The 17770-nt window shown below is 36.0% G+C and overlaps 1 protein-coding gene across 11 annotated transcripts in view; it reads left to right on the top strand.

Moving 5' to 3' along the window:
• The window catches only part of ERC1 (ELKS/RAB6-interacting/CAST family member 1), a 517187-nt gene that overhangs the window by 137586 nt on the left and 361831 nt on the right, over nt 1-17770 (top strand). For all 11 annotated transcript variants that reach the window (XM_032593893.1, XM_030321381.2, XM_030321379.2 and 8 more), the window contains one exon: nt 11226-11393. In XM_032593893.1, coding sequence (XP_032449784.1) covers nt 11226-11393 — 168 coding nt within the window. The remainder of the gene's footprint in view (nt 1-11225; nt 11394-17770) is intronic.

The raw sequence follows: 17770 nt of genomic DNA, 5'->3' as shown, positions 1-17770 counted from the left end.
CAATAGGACACATAAGAAGATAGAAATTAAAGAGAAGTCTGTCGAAATAGAAATCTAACATATATAAGGGAGTTTCAAAAGGGGAGGATAGAGGAAATGGGAGGCAATTTTAAAAGAGATAATTGCTGAGAATATTTCTGACCAGATGATAGGAATGGACCTTCTGTTTAGGAGCAAATAATTCTTGAGCAGGAAGATATCCTCACCTACCAAAAATCACAATGAAACCATAGATAAACTGATTTTAAAAGCCACCAGAAATTTGGGGTACCTGGGTGGCTCAGTCTGTTAAATGTCTGACTCTTGATTTTGGCTCAGGTCATGATCTCATGGTTTGTGGGTTCAAGCCCCGTGTTGGGCTCCACACTGTCAATGTGGAGCCTGCTTGGGATTCTTTCTTTCCCTCTCTCTCTGCCCTTTCCCCACTCACTCTCACTCTCTCTCAAAATAAATAAATAAACATTAAGGAACAAAAGCCACGAGAGAGGAAAGATAGTTTACCTATGAAGGATTAAGAGGCACACAGTAGGCTTTACAACAGCAACAATAGGAGCAAGAGAGAATATGGTAGAGTAAAACCTTCAAAGTTCAGTGAAAACCTTAGACAACTCCTGTTTCTTTCTTTTTTTTTTAATTTTAAAAAAATGTTTATTTTTGAGAGAGAGAGGGAGGGACAGAGAGAGAGGGAGATGCAGAATCTGAACCAGGCTCCAGGCTCCAAGGTGGCAGCACAGAGCCTGATGCGGGGCTTGAACTCAAGAACCGTGAGATCATGACCTGAGATGAGATCTTTAACCAACTGAGACACCCAGGTGCCCTCTCAGTTCATAATTCTGAAGCCGGTGAAACTATCATTTATCACTCGAAGTAGATTAAAGACTTTTTTCCAGACTACCACAGACTGAGAGTTTACTCCCTATGGATCACATAGAAAGAACTGCTAAAAAGAAAAAATTGTCTCTACAAAGAATGGGTGAGATTCAAGAGACAATAGTAGAAAAGGGATGTTAATGTGACAAGTAGGAAAAAAAACAATCAAATATCAATGTAAGAATTTGGCACAAACCTAACAACAATAGTGTCATTAATACCAGAACTCCAAAATTAGTTAAGGTTATCCAGTAAAAGTGAAGACTTTTGGAGAAAGATCATAAAAGGTAGAGCTTGTCACTTGCTTCTCCTTGTTGGTATGAGGTTGCTAAATGATAGAGCAGGTGAAATTCTGCATCTAGATTGCTTTTGTCTTCTCCATCCAGAAGAATATCATAGGACTGAAAAGAGTAGGTTGTATATTCTAATAGTGGAAAAATGAAAATGAATACCCAAGATGTGTGAGAAGAGAAATTATAAGAAAGTATTCAAGAGATCTATTCAAAGTGTGATTCTGAGATCAGCAGTGTCTACTCGCCTAAGAACTTATTGGAAACAAAATCTTAAGTCATACTTTAGACCTTTGAATCAGAGTCTACATTTTAAACGTCCTTAGTCTGTAAAGTGCTGTAAAATGTTTTGTTTTGTTTTGTTTTTGGCTAGGACAGTTTAAATCCCAGGTGCAAATTAAATTACTAACCAGTTATTGATTATCATTTAGGAATCATGAAGATGATAGCAGTTTTTAAGATTGGCTTTGAGCAAATGGCACTATGATTTTCAAACGAGAACAAAGAGGATTGCCACCTCTGTGCACCTAAGCTTTTTCCTAAGTGCTATTTTATTTTATTTTTTTAATTTTTTAGTGTTTATTTTTGAGAGAGAGAGAGAGAGAGAGAGAGAAACAGAGCATGAGTGGGGGAAGGGCAGAGATGGAGGGAGACACAGAATCTGAAGCAAACTCCAGGCTCCAAGCTGTGAGCACAGAGCCTGACTTGGGGCTCAAACTCACAGACTGTGAGATCATGACCTGAGCCACATTCGGACGCTTAACTGACTGAGCCACCCAGGTGTCCTGCCCCCTAAGTGCTATTTTAGAATGGAATATTGAAGGATCTTGAGGTGGAAATGGTCATTACTGAAAGTCAACATTAAAACTAGGTCATCTCAGGGATACCTGTGTGACTTATTCAGTTGAGTATCTGACTTTGGCTCAGGTCCTGAACTTGGGGTTCACAAGTTCAAGCCCCACATTCGACTTGCTGCTGTCAGTGCAGAGCCCTCTTTGGGTCCTCTGCCCCTGTCTCTCTGCCCCTGCCCCACTTGCATTCTCTCTCTCAAAAATAAATAAAAACATTTAAAAAATAAAAAAAAAATTAGGTCATCTCAGGCTAATTTTATATTATTCTTGTATCTGGTAAGATATATAAGATATATCTTATAGTTTATTATCCTATATCTAGGATTTCCAGTCTGGAAGATCAGGAGTATATGAGAAATGTAGTAGACCTATACCTCTTCAAGGCACTGGCAAGGCAGTGTAAATAAGATGGAGAAATGGAAGCTGGATAAGATGGTAATTAGGTTTTGTCATAACCTTAAATTTACTTTTCCCAAAAGGTGATGTTTAATGATGTATGTTAACTTACATAAAAATTTCTGGTAGTATTTATTATGTATCCCTCGAATGTTAACTTTTCCTTGTTAAATATTTTTATTAATGAATCAGATGGAAAAAAATATGGAGGAAGGATGGGTAATGTGCATATTAGATAAGAAATTCAGCATTCCAAAAGATCTTTAAAGAGAGTAATGGGCTAAACCAAGCAGGATAAAAATTTAAAAGGATGACTGTAAAAATTGTTAATTTTCTATCTCTCCCTCTCTCCAACAAAAACTAGCCCAATCAGTCAGTCAATCAATCAATCAATCTACCAAACCCATAAAAACTGACAAAAGCATCTGTATAGTGGCTGCCAGAAAACCCCTTCAAAAACAAAAAACCATATGCAATCTTCATTTGTTTTGAAAGTGCCTAGATATAAGGGTAAAGTAATCAGACGTAAAACATTGAGTTCTGGATACAGTGATTTAAAGGATGTTGGCACATTTAAGCATGTTTAGATGCAAAGAGTCTGAAATCATGGCATATTAAGGAATAGTTGAAGGGTAGCTTGGAAAAGAAATGCTCTTGGGAGTACATGATAGTCTGCATGTATCTGAATGGCTATTACGTAGAAGAGCATCTGGCCTAAGGGGCTGAACTTGGGCCAGTGGGTAAAAGTACAGAAAAAGCCTTTTTTTCTTTCTTTTTCTTTTCTTTTAAAACTTCTGGATAAGAGATAGCTTTTATGCCTGGTAAAAGCAGAGTATGGGCAGCCTCTGGAGAGGAACTGTGTACCTGAGTTCTACTGGAGGTGTTCAGATACTAGAAAAGCCTGCTTAAAAGGGATATAGAGACCCAGGATTTAGAGGAGAGATTCAATCAGGTAAGCTTACCAGGTCCTTCCAATGAGGAAATGGTCTCTTTCTGTGATTCTAAGGGTTTCCGGCACGATTATAAGGTTTACTTAATTTTAGTCTGGTACCAGAGTAAGGAAGTGTTACAGATATGTTGGCTTAGAGGGGTCAGGGTAGAAGAACTAGATTGGCCAACTGCCCTGCATTATCAGATTTGCAGAGACAAACATTAACATTTCTACTGAGGCTACATAGCTGAATATAGCTTATTACTATATACTTTGTGTAGTTGTTATTGTGTTGTCTTTACTATGAATTTTCAGGTGGAGACAATATTGACATTGGTTTTTTAGACTAAATTTGCAACTTTTCTGTGTGTGTGTCTTCGTGAGTAAAGTACAAATAAACTACTGTGGAAAGGCATATCTACATCCTTGGCCTTTTTGATGTTTCTCTGAGCTCTTCAACTTTTTGTCAGGTATAAGGCTTTAAACAGCTCAATGCTGTTTGCCAAAATAGCCTTTTAAAAAAACGTTTACTGGGGCGCCTGGGTGGCGCAGTCGGTTGAGCGTCCGACTTCAGCCAGGTCACGATCTCGCGGTCCGTGAGTTCGAGCCCCGCGTCGGGCTCTGGGCTGATGGCTCAGAGCCTGGAGCCTGTTTCTGATTCTGTGTCTCCCTCTCTCTCTGCCCCTCCCCTGTTCATGCTCTGTCTCTCTCTGTCCCAAAAAAATAAATAAACGTTGAAAAAAAAATTTAAAAAAACGTTTACTGGGGCGCCTGGGTGGCGCAGTCGGTTAAGCGTCCGACTTCAGCCAGGTCACGATCTCGCGGTCCGGGAGTTCGAGCCCGCGTCAGGCTCTGGGCTGATGGCTCAGAGCCTGGAGCCTGTTTCCGATTCTGTGTCTCCCTCTCTCTCTGCCCCTCCCCCGTTCATGCTCTGTCTCTCTCTGTCCCAAAAATAAATAAACGTTGAAAAAAAAATTAAAAAAAAAATAAAAAAAACGTTTACTTGTGGGTGTTGTCAGTCTTGTGGTCCAGCGTCCTTCATTCAGCCTCCGTTCTAGATGAGATTAATGAGAAATGTGGTGATAGGAAATTATACTTAGTGATCTTGGGCAAGTCACTTAGTTTGGGCATTGATTCATCAGCTTGAAAAAAAATTTTTTTTAACATTTATTTATTTTTGAGAGACAGAGTGAGACAGAGTATGAGTGGGGGAGGGGCGAAGAGAGGGAGGAGACAGAATCCAAAGCAGGCTCCAGGCTCTGAGCTGTCAGCATAGAGCCTGACACAGGGCTTGAACTCACGGACTGCGAGATCATGACTTGAGCTAAAGTTGGATGCTTAACTGACCAAGCCACCTAGGTGCCCCTCATCAGCTTTAAAATACAGAGTTTAGATTAGTAATTTTTAAAAAGTTTATGAAATACTGCCAAATACAGAAAGAAATGCAGAAAGTAATATAATAAACACCATCAGATTTAATCTACATTAATGTTTGACCTCATTAGGGGATCTTTAAAGGTTCTTTAAAGGAAAAGTTTCTAAAAAAAATTCTATTCTATTCTATTCTATTCTATTCTATTCTATTCTATTCTATTCTATTCTATTCTATTCTATTCATTTTAGAGTGTGAGCAGGGGGAGAGGGGCAGAGAGAGAGAACCCCAAGCAGGTTCCACATTTAGCACAGAGCCTGACTTGGGCTTGATCCCCTGTCCCTGGGATCATGACCTAAACCATAGTCAAGAGTCGGACATTCAACCAACTGAGCCACTCAGGAACTCCAAAATCTCAGTCTAAACTAAATATTCAGTGGAAATCTGGGTTAAGTAGAATATTTTGTTAAAATCTCAGGGTTTTAGAACTGGTTGAGGTTAGGAATAAAGATTTGGAAGCTGTCATAATGGATGTGGTGTCTGTAGCCTAGGATTGAATTGGTTTCTCCAGAGGAAGTTATATAAAGTGAGATGTGAGGAGGGGAAAATGACAGAGGAGCCAGCGAAGAAAACTGAAAAGTTGTGGTCAGAGAATCAGAAAGGAGTGAATCATGGCAAAGCCAAGATAGGAGTTCTAGTAAACAAGCTATTGTATCCATGCAGTTACTACTGCTATTGTGTATTTAGATTCATGATGTAAATAAGATAGCTTAAGAGAGTTGATAGCTTTTGATCAGAAGTAAGTCCAGAAGAGCCGGGTAGCCATTTTTCTGTTCATGTCCAATGGTAGAGAAAATCTTGTAGAGAAAAACCTTCTGTGTTTTTGAAGTTGGCATAACCTGTTTGCCACAGACCTTGACGCTTGGCAAGCTAGGTGGATGCTGTTCCTCCAGTGCAGTTGATGTGAATAAACAAGGTCTTATTCCTCCTACCAGGAATGGTATTAGGGTGATGATTATGTGTCCAGCTCGTCTCTGAGGGGCTTTCCTGAATGTGTTTTTTTGTGGTTTGCAAAATATGGACCTCACACAAAATTGTACTATGAACTTAGCTCACTCCAAACCAAAAAGATCAATGTAGAATTCAGAGCAATTAATCTAGTAGTAGCAGAGTGGTTTTTGTGGTTATTTTTATCTTAGATCTCCAGACAAACACATTTAAATTCTTCATTGCACAAAAAAAGTAGACCAAGAAAAAGTGTATTACAGTAGTGATTCGAATTGAATACTTGGTAAAGACAAGATCATTTAGTAATTCTAATTACTATGGACTTGAGTATTTCTGTACCTAGTATTTGTATATGAGATCTATTTTATACCAAAGCCTGCATTTCCAGCTACTCTTACACTGAAGGTTTGTATGTTTAATACAAGAGTTTTCATTTTTTACTTTTTTTCAGTCACCAATTCCTGTGGGTCTCATACCTGACATTCCCTCAAAATGGCATGCAGGTATCTATGACTGGTTAGCACTGGCACATTTCCAAGGTCACTTAGCTGAGTGAGGGATCTAATGTAAAAATGCAGCTAGGATATCTAGGTACTTTTGGTAAAGAAGCAGAAATATGAAGTCTTATAGTTATTGTCCTGTGAGACTTTGGTACCAACAGAATGAGAAACATTTAGAAATGCTGAGGGATGTATTTCTGCTGTATTCTGATTTCTTACCCACAGAAGGAAAACATTTCATTTTTCTGAAATTAATGCTGAGAAGAACTGAGAGACAAAGAAATTAGGCAGTTAAGACTTATCTACAAATTTAAATGTCTGGACTTTTTGCCTTTATAATAAGAATTCAGTTATATATTTCAGGGTATTGAGTGAAATGTCTTTAGGAGGTTGCTTTGTCTTTGCTTGTGTTTATTGGGATATGTAGTATATGTGTTTGAAGTAGAATATTCAGGGGCACATGGGTGGCTCAGTCAGTTAAATGTCCCACTTCTTTCGCTCAGGTCATGATATCATGGTTCATGAGTTTGAGCCCTGCATTGGACTCGACAGTGACAGCGCAGAGCCTGCTTGGAATTCTCTGTTTCCATCTCTCTCTGCCCCTCTCCTGCTTGCTGTCTTTCTCCCTCTCTCAAAATAAATAGATAAGCATTAAAAAAGAGAGAAGTAGAATATGCAGTATACAAAATACAAATGAGAATGTAGAAATTAGGTGCAAATGATTTAGTATATGATTTATTTTTAAATTTTCTGACGTGTACTTTTTTAAGACTTTGACCTCTTTAACTGTGCAGAAGGGTCAGTGATTTCAATAAGCACCCTCTTGAATCACCGTGACTGATGCCCTGTAATGGATTCAGCTAATAGGAACCAAATCTGATACTGTCAAATAGGATTAGTAGCCACACAGGCCAGCTTGAGCTGTGTCTGAATGCCAAGTGGATAAGGGTCAATGGGCTCTTTTGGCATCTTAAGCAGCCTGGTTGTGAATTTCATATTCCACAAAGGTCTTTGCTCTGTGGTGGTGGTCCATTTCTTCAAATTGAATCAATATTCAGTTCTGACATTGTCTTGTGGACTTTTTTGTTTCTTTGCATGGTAGAGTGTTTCTGATTTTAATAGGTTGGTGATGGAAAACCAAGGAAATGTAAAGACTTTTGTCATCTTGCACTTTAGAAAGGACTATTGGGGAAATCATGTAATTAATCTTTTTTGCATTGAATTTTAATTCTTGCTCTGAGGTCTTTAGTGCTGAATTCAGGCACCAAAACTGTATATTTTTAGTTGTTATATTTCTTGGATTCACTGGGTTTTATTTATTGTAGTTCTACTGTTTGTCAGTAAACACATTTTTTTTTAAATCACTTTAATCTTTTCGTTTTCCATATCTCTGAGAAAAATTTTAAATAGGCTGGCTATCTTAACACATGTCGTTTACATTTCATAAAGTATTCAAGGGAAGAACACATTTAGATCTTCTTTGATTTCTTATTTGTAATTTTCAGCATATAGATCCTTTATAAGTTTTGTTAGGCTTATACCTAGGCATTTAAATTTTTTTGGAGTGATTGTAAATGGTCATAAATTTTGAAAATTGAAATTCAGTATTGGATCCTATTTAATTTTGCCAGCTTATAAAATATCTACATTTTTAAAGCAACTATCAATATTCCTGTATTTTCCTTAGTATTATTGTTAAGAATGAAATATTTCAGGCACATAAAATACAGATTAAATAATAAAACACTTTAAAATAGTATCATGATGTGCAGAAGTTTTAAATTTAAATTTAAATTTAAAAGTATTTTCGTATATTTTCCTTCTAAAAGTTTTAAAGATTTGCTTCTCAAATATAAAATCTTTAATTTACCTAGAATTTATTTTTGTGTATGAGTTAGAGATCTGACCCCCTTCATCAGTATGGGTAGCCAATTGTTTAAAGACAGTTTATTGAATACTCTGTCCTTTTCTTGCTGATTATAGTATCACCTCTGTTTTTTTATATGTATGGGTTCCTGTATGTGTGGGTCTGTGAGCTCGGCTCCCGTTTCTCTTGCAAAGGTCTGTTGGTTTATTTCTTAATAAATACCATACTTTCTGCTTTTGCTTTTTAAAAAATAAAATTTATTGGGGCACCTGGGTGATTCAGTCGGTTAAGCCTCTGACTTCGGCTCAGGTCATGATCTCACAGTTCGTGGGTTCAGGCCCTGCATCGGGCTCTGACCACTGGAGCCTGGAGCCTGGAGCCTGCTTTGGATTCTGTGTCTCCCTCTCTTTCTGCCCCTCTCCAGCTCACACTTTGTCTCTTTCTCTCTCGCAAAAATAAATAAACATTAAAAAATTAAAAAAAAGTTTATTGACATAAACTGCATATATTTAAAATGTACAGTCTGGTGAGTTTTGAGACACACACACACACACCTGTGAAACCAGTACCACAGTCAAGATAATGAATATGTCCTACAGATTTTCGTGTACCTCTTTGTAATTCCTTTCTTTTGCTTTTCCCTGATATTCTTTACTACTCCCCCCTCTTCCTCTTCCCAGGCAACCTTGATCTATTAGTGTTCTATTCTAGTACTGTAATTAATATACATTCTCTAGAATTTTACATATATGAAATCATATATACTCTTTTTTCTCTAGTTGTTAGTGAGGTAGTGTATTACAGAATTAGTGGTTAAGATTGGAGGATCTGGAGACAGACGAGTTAATCTTAATTCCTGCTATTGTTTATTTATAGCTACTTTTTCTCAGTCCCAGTTTTCCAGGTCGCCAGGGGAGAGTGAAGTTTTCCACAGGGAGAATGCAAGTGAAGAAGATATGATGCTTGAGGATAGAATTGTGAGGATTTTTAATTTACCGTAGGTATGGTTGGCAAGCACATACATGACCATATGCAGAAAGGTTCAGAAGTCTGAGAGTAGAATGAAGATAACCATTTAATAGAGAAGAAAAGATGTGTAAAATGAATATGACTAAAATAAAAAGGAGGTGCTATGAGGCTGTGTTGAATGATTGTTCAGGCTGGGAGAAAAAGAAGTAAAACCAGAATAGGGATGAATGATAGAAAAGAGATTTTAGATCAGAGGTTATGCTGTGCACAAAGAGACGACTTAGTAGGTTAGAAGAATGAAAACAGTTGTGTTTCAGAAATAAGAATTTAAGAGTTTGAAAGTTCTTAGGTGGACCTTTCCAGAATATAATAAGGTTACCATATTTCCTATTAAAATAGAATACAGGAAAATTAGAAGTGACAGGTATTTATTGAGGGGACATGGTAGAATTTGTGGTAAAGAATTATAAATGGAGCCTAAAAAGATTACTTCCCCAATTTCTGGCTTGGTGGGACTAGTGACGTTGAAGTGGTTGGTAGAAGTGTAGTTCAGCAGAGTAAAATTTGGTTTATTTACATGTTTTTCCTTTCCAGCACAGACCCAACATAATTTGTAAGTATGTAATGACTTAACTATAGCAGTCTCAAATGAGACTAGTCTCATAGGATATTTTCCATAATACTTAGCAGTAAGTATTACCATACACAGTATTGGGTCTCAAATATCTTATAGTTTAGATATAATATAAGATTGTCCTTGAGAGTTTTGGTGTACTTTAAATGTGAGTCATTACTCATGCTACCTGTTTTTTCTTTGTGGGCTGGTTAATTAGCCAGGAAAAATAATATAGGACAAGTTCTAGGTTAAAGATGTTTTATAGAAATATACTTGATGTCTTAGATTTGCACTTTCACTGTGGAAGCCACCAGTCCACATGTGGCCATTGAGACTTGAAATATAGTAGTCCAAATTGAGATATGATGTAAATAAAAATTACAATATGCATTGGACTTTTAAGACTTGGTATGAAACAAAGAATATAAAGTAAAATGGCTCATTAATAGTTTTTAATATGGATTACATGTTTGAAATGACAGTATTGTAGATAGATTAAACAAGATACAGTATTAAAATTAATTTTATCTCTTATTTTTTAATGTAGCTGCTAGAAAGCTTAAGTTTCATTGTGGTTTGCATAGGACTTAACATATTTCTGTTGAACAACACACTGTCTTAAAATGAAAGAAATGTACCTCCCTCGTTTGCTATAATAGATGTGTTACTATTTGCTGAACTTTAAATCTAGTGGAAAAGCAAAACAAAGAAACAAACCCAAAATAAATTTAATGTGTGAGTATGCTTGATAAAATTTGCTTTGAGTGGATTTAAAAATATGCACTATTATTAGGTTTCTAGTTATTTGAAAATTATATTTAGTGAGAAGTGTTAAACTTGGGGGGGATAAAGGTAACTGGATGCTAGGCTTCAGCTGACTAGGCTTGGGGTCTGAAAATAGACCTTTGCTTTCCTTTGTACAGATGTCTCAGTGCATTATGGGATTGTCTAAAAAGCATCATATTCTACCATTAGTTTGTATTATGTGATACAGTAAGTGTCATGCTTGGTGATTGATATGTAGGGTTTTCTTTCTAATTTTAGATTTCTAAAGCAGTGTGGAATCATTTGGGAACTTGTTGGAAAAACTAATTCATTAAAAAAAAAAACAAAAAAAACCCACAACTAATTCATGAGCCCTAAACCCATTGAATCAGAAGCTCTGGTGGCTGGGCCTGGCAATCTGTTTAAACCCTCCAGATGATTGTAATGCACCTAAAGTTTGAGAAGCATAGTTGTAGATTATACTACTTTTATAGAAGTGGCAAAACTCAGTCTCTTTATAACAAGTCTCCATTTTGTCCCTTGATTCAGATCTATTTATCCTGCTATATCGTATATTTAACTAATGTAAATTTTATTTTTATTACAAAACTGCTCATAAGGTTTATGGTTTAGTTTCTAAACAGCAATGATTATATGTAGAGTGGTATTTTATTGATTCTAATGAACACTTACTATATAAGTATCATTTGGGCAATTGTACACATCTATTTGGAAGGAATTACATTCCTTTCTTTTCATTTAATCATTTGTAAAAATGTCACATTCTTAGGTGGATGCTCTCCGATTGCGTTTAGAAGAGAAGGAAACCATGCTGAATAAGAAGACAAAACAAATTCAGGATATGGCCGAGGAGAAGGGGACACAAGCTGGAGAGATACATGACCTCAAGGACATGCTGGATGTGAAGGAGCGAAAGGTTAATGTTCTTCAGAAGAAGGTAAGGTGCAGGTGTTCTGAGTTTAGTTTCCTACACTTACCATACATCCCCATTCCTACCACTAAGTTATACCTAAATTCTGTCAAAGTTTCTTTCTTATTCCACTGTTTATATTTTTATGGTTAGTAAATGAAAGTGTTGTTGCAGTAGGTAGATTGTTAAAACTGCTCTGCATATTCAATTTTTAAAGTAAATGCGCTTAGTGTCCATAGTATTTTTGATGCTGCTGTTTCTGAAAAGTGCCTCATAGGTCGCTTTGTAGGTTACTTGTAGGTTCCTCATGATTGTAAGAGGCTAACTCTGGAGTAAATAAGAAAAGTATCAATAATTATTCCCCTCCCTTTTTTTAATCTTAAGTAAGGGATACTCTTGAGATAACAGTTATAGTAGACAGTAGTATTTATTGTTCATCTCCACTGAGATGACAGATTAGAAATATTCGATCTTGTTCCAGTTTATTTTTAACCTCTACCTGGGGCACCTGGGTGGCTCAGTCAGTTAAGCGTCTGACTTTGGCTCAGGTCATAATCCCAAGGTTCATGGGTTTGAGCCCTACGTTGGGCTCTGTGCTGACAGCTCAGAGCCTGGATCCTGCTTCGGATTCTGTGTCTCCCTTTCTCTCTGCCCCTCCCCTACTCTTGCTCTGTCTCTCTCTCTCTCTCTCAAAAATAAATAAATGTAAAAAAATTTTTTTTTTATTTTTAACCTCTAACAATAGCCAAGGAATAAAACTCTCTTTACTAAACCTCACATTCAGTTCTTATTTATTCATTCATTCATTCAGTGCCCATGAGCATGGGAGGGGCAGAGAGAGAAGGAGAGAGAGAATCCCAAACAGGCTGCATGCTCAGCTTGGAGCCCAATGCAGGGCTTGATCTCACGACCATGATACCATGACCTGAGAGGATATCAAGAGTTGGACCCTTAACCAGCTGAACCACCCAGGCGTCCCTCACCTTTTCTTTGTAGTACAGAAGACCATGTCCTGTATTTTACCAATAGTATATTAGTTTGGTTTTCATTTGCTTCCTGTATGTAACCATAAATATTTGATCACTTTAAATATCTGTTGACTATATCTTGTCAACAAGATAAATTATTTAAATTATTATGCATATAATCTCCTCATCACTCTTTCTCCTGACATGCTTACTTTTAAAATAATTTTTGTTATTTTTTAGTTTTTCTTTTTAAATTTTAATTCCAGTATAGGTAACATACAGTGTATACAATATAGTGATTCAGCGATTCTATACCTGTGTCAGTGCTCATTGTGATAAGTATACTCTTAATCCTCTTTACCTATTTCATCCATCCCGTACACACTTCCCCTCAGTTAACTATCGATTTGTTTTCTACAGTTAAGAGTCTGTTTTTTTTTTTATTCGTTCTGTTTCTTAAATTCCACATATGAGTGAAATCATACGGTATTTGTCTTTCTCCGACTTTTTTTTCACTTAGCATTATGTTCTCTAGCTCCATCCACGTTATTGCAAATGGCAAGATTTCATTTTTTTAAATGGCTGAATATATTCCATTGTATGTATATATACACCAGTCATCTATTCATCTATTGTTGGGACACTTGGGCTGCTTCCATAATTAGGCTATTATCAATAATGCTACAGCAAACATAGGGGTGCATATATATTTTCAAATTAGTATTTTTGATTTAACAAATTTAAAAATCTGCATCTGTTGACTACTTTTTATGAAAAATAGTTTACTTATGATCTCTCCCATCTTGATTTTTGTTGGTAAGCTTTGTTGTCTTATTGAATCCATAATACTTTATGGATTTACAATGTGTTGCTTTTCAAGGGGGAAAGACATTTTTACTATAATTATAATTCATATTGTTTAGCTTTTACTTCTGTGTTTAAGTGAATTTAATGTTTGTTACTAGTTTCACAGTGTCACAGCTAACTATTGCCAAGGTATAATTTTTTTTCTTTTTTTAAATTGTTTTTTAAATTTTTAATTTAAATTCTAGCTAGTTAACATACAGTGTAATATTTGTTTTAAGTATACAGTGTAGTGATTTAACACTTCCATACATTATCTGGTGCTTGTTACAAGTGCCCTCTTTAATCCCCATCACCTATTTTACCCATCCCTCCACTGACCTCCCCTCTGGTAACTGTCAGTTCTCTATAGTTAAGAGTCTGTTTCTTGGTTTGCCCTCTCATTCCCCACCCCCCTCTCTTTTTTTACATTGCTCATTTATTTTGTTTCTTAAATTCCACAGATGAGTGAAATCATACCATATTTGTCTTTTTCTGACTGATTTATTTTACTTAGCATACTCTCTAGCTCCATCCATATCATTGCAAATGGCAAGATTCATTCTTTTCTATGGCTCAGTAATATGCCATTGTATATATATGCCACATCTTCTTTATCCATTCATCAGTTGATGGACATTTGGGCTGCTTCCATATCTTGGCTTTTGTAATAAGGTTGCTATAAACATAGGGGTGCATATATCCCTTTGAATTAGTGCTTTTGTATTCTTTGGGTAAATACCAAGTAGTACGATTGCTGGATCTTAGGGTAGTTCTATTTTTAACTTTTTGAGGAACCTCCATACTATTTTCCAGACTGGTTGCATCAGTGTATTCTCACCAAGAGTGCAAGAGGGTTCTCCTTTCACCACCTCCTCACTAACACCTATTGTGTCTTCTGTTGTTGGTTTTAGCCATTTTGACATTTTGATGTGAGGTGATATCTCATTGTGGTTTTGATTTGCATTTCCCTGATGATAAGTGATGTTGAACATCTTTTCATATGTCTGTTGGACATCTCTATGGCTTCTTTGGGAAAATGTCTGTTTATGTCTTCTGCCCATTTTATAATTGGGTTATTCATTTTTTTGGTGTTGAGCTTTATAAGTTCTTTATATATTTCGGATACTAACCCTTTATCAGATATTTCATTTGCAAATATCTCTCCCATTCCATAGGTTGCCTTTTAGTTTTGTTGATTGTTTCCTTTGCTGTGCAGAAGTTTTTTATTTTGATGTAGTCCCAATAGTTTAGTTTTGCTTTTGTTCCCTTTGCCTCAGGAAACGTATCTAGAAAGAAGTTGCTATGGCTAATGTCAAAGAAGTTACTGCCTGTGTTGTCTTCTAGGATTTTTATGGTTTCAGGTCTCAAATTCAGGTCTTTAGTCCATTTTGAATTTCTTTTTGTGCATGGTATAAGTGGTCCAATTTCATTCTTTTTCATGTTGCTGTTCAATTTTCCCAACATCATTTGTTGAAGAGACATTCCCTTTGGGTATTCTATCCTGCTTTGTGGAAGATTAATTGACCGTGTAATTGTGGGTTCATTTCTGGGGTTTCTATTCTGTTCCATTGATCTGTATGTCTGTTTTTGTGCCAGTACCATACTGTTTTTATTACGGCAGCTTTGTAATATAACTTGAAGTCTGGAATTGTGATGCCTCCAGCTTTGCTTTTCTTTTTCAAGGCTGCTTTGGGTATTCAGGGTCTTTTGTGGTTTCATATAAATTTTAAGATTGTTTTTCTAGCTCTGTGAACAATGCTGTTGGTATTTAGATAGGGATTGCATTAAATGTTTAGATTGCTTTGGGTAACATAGACATTTTAACAATATTTGTTCTGGGGCGTCTGGATGGATCAGCTGGTTAAGCTTCTGACTTCAGAGTTCCCTGAAGTTTGAGCCCCATGTTGGGCTCTGTGCTGACAGCTCAGAGCCTGGAGCTGCTTTGGATTCTATGTCTCCCTTTCTTTCTGCCCCTCCTCTGCTCAAATTCTCTCTTTTAAAAAAAAAAAAAAAAGCATTAAAAAAAAGCAATATTTGTTCTTCTGAATGGTGAGCATGGAATGTCTTTCCATTCTTTGTGTTTTCAATTTTTCATCCATGTTTTATGTTTTTCAGAGTATAGATCTTTTGTCTCTTTGGTTATGTTTATTTCTAGGTATCTTAATTGTTTTTGGTGCAATTGTAAATGGGATTGATTCTTTAATTTCTCTTTCTAATGATTCATTGTTGGTATATAGAAATGTAGCAGATTTCTGTAGATTGATTTTGTATCCTGAGACTTTATGAATTCATTTGTCAGTTCTAGCAGTCTTTTTCATGGAGTCTTTTAAGTTTTCTATACATAATATCATGACATCTGCAAATAGTGAAAGTTTGACTTCTTTCTTGCCTATTTGGATGCCTTTTATTTCTTTTTGTTGTCTGATTGCTGTGGCTAGGACTTCCAGTACTAAGTTGAATATAAGTGGTAGAAATGGACATCCCTTTCTTGTTCCTGACCATAAAGGAAAAGCTGTCAGTTTTCCCCACTGAGGATGTTATTAGCTGTGGGTTTTTCATATATAGCCTTTATGATGTTGAGGTATGCTCCCTCTAAACCTACTTTGTTGAGGGTTTTTATCATGAATTTTTGCATCCACGTTCATCAGGGATCTTGGCCTATAGTTCCTTTTCATTGTGATGTCTTTATCTGGTTTTGGTATCAGGGTAATGCTGGCCTCATTGAATGAATTTGGAAGTTTTTATTTTTGGAATAGTTTGAGAAGAATGAATAGTAACTCTTCTTTAAATTTTTGCTGGAGTTCACCTGTGAAGCCATCTGGTCCTGGACTTTTGTTTGTTGGGAGATTTTTGATTATTAGTTTCTTTGCTGATAATCGGTCTATTCAAGTTTCCTATTGCTTCCTGTTTCAGCTCTTGTAATTTGTAGTCTAGGGATTTATCCATTTCTTCTAGGTTGTCCAATTATTAGCATATATTTTTTCATAATATTCACTTATAATTGTTTGTATTTCTGTGATGTTAGTTGTTATTTCTCCTCTCTTTTTTGTGATTTTATTTGGGTCCTTTCTCTTTTCTTTTTGACAAGTTTGGCCAGAGGTTTATCAATTTTATTAATTTTTTCAAAGAACTAGCTCCTGGTTTCCTTGATCTGTTCTATTTTTTTCTTTAGTTTCCGTATCATTTTATTTCTGCTCTAATTTTTATTATTTCCTTCCTTCTGCTGACCCTAAGGCTTCATTTGTTATTCTTTTTTCTAGCTCCTTTTGGCATAAGGTTAGGCTGTTTATCTGAGATTTTTCTTCTTAAAATAAACCTGTACTGCAGTAAACTTCCTCTTAAAACTACTTTTGCTGCATCGCAAAGGTTTTGGGCCATTGTGTCTTTATTTTCATTTGTTTCCAGGTACTTTTTATTTCTTCTTTAATTTCTTAGTTGACCCATTCATTGTTTAGTAGCATATTGTTTAACCTCCATGTATTTCTGATCTTCCCAGACTTTTTTCTTGTGGTTGACTTTTAGTTTCATACTGTTGTGGTTAGAAAAGATTCTTGTATGACTTCAATTTTTGTGTTTGTTGAGGCCTCTTTTGTGACCTAGTATGTGATCTGTTCTGAAGAATGTTGCATTTGCACTTGAAAAGAATGTGTATTCTGTTTTAGGATGGAATGTTCTGAACATATCTGTTACATCCATCTGGTCCAGTGTGTTATAAGCCATTATAATAATGTTGGGTGCATATATATTTATAATTGTTACATCTTGTTGGATTGTCTCCTTCATTACTGTATAGTGCCATTCCGTCTTTTGTTACATACAGTCTTTGTTTTGAAGTCTAGTTTCTCCGATATAAGTGTTGCTATTCCTGCTACTTGACATCATTTGCATGATAAATGTTTCTCCCCTCACTTTCAATCTGGAGGTGTCTTTAGGTCTGAGGTGAGTCTCTTGTAGGCAGCACATAAAAGGATATTGTATTTTTAATCTATTCTGATACCCATGTCTTTTGATTGGAGCATGTAGTCCATTTACATTCAAACTAATTATTGATAGATATGTATTTATTGCCAATTTATTACTTGTTTTGTGGGTGTTTCTGGAGATTTTTTCTGATCCTTTCATTTTTTTCTTTTTTTCATGTTTTTCTGATTTTCTTTAGTGATATATTTGGATTTCTTTCTCTTTATTCTTTGCATGTTTATTAGTGGTTTTTGATGTATGGTTACCATTAGGTCTGTATATATATATGTTACCAACGTGTTCTGCAAATATCAGTCTATATTCAGTTGATGGTCATTCAAGTTTGAACCGATTCTTTTCTCCTCTCCTCCCCATTTATAGGTATATGTTATTATATTTTATATCCTTTGTATGTGAGTTCCTTGACTGTTTTTTACAGAAATATTCATTTTTACTGCTTTTGTTTTTCCTGCCTTCATACTGTCACTTTTGGTTTCTTTTTACTACTCAAAGAGTCCCCTTTAATATTTCCTGCAGGGCTGGCTTATAGTGCTCATGAACTCTTCTGATTTTTGTTTGGCTGGGAAACTCTTTATTTGTCATGCTATTCTGAATGATAGTCTTGCTGGA

Source organism: Lynx canadensis, chromosome B4 (assembly GCF_007474595.2).
Source record: "Lynx canadensis isolate LIC74 chromosome B4, mLynCan4.pri.v2, whole genome shotgun sequence".
NCBI lineage: Eukaryota > Metazoa > Chordata > Mammalia > Carnivora > Felidae > Lynx > Lynx canadensis.
This window is presented reverse-complemented; position numbering and strand designations above follow the sequence as displayed.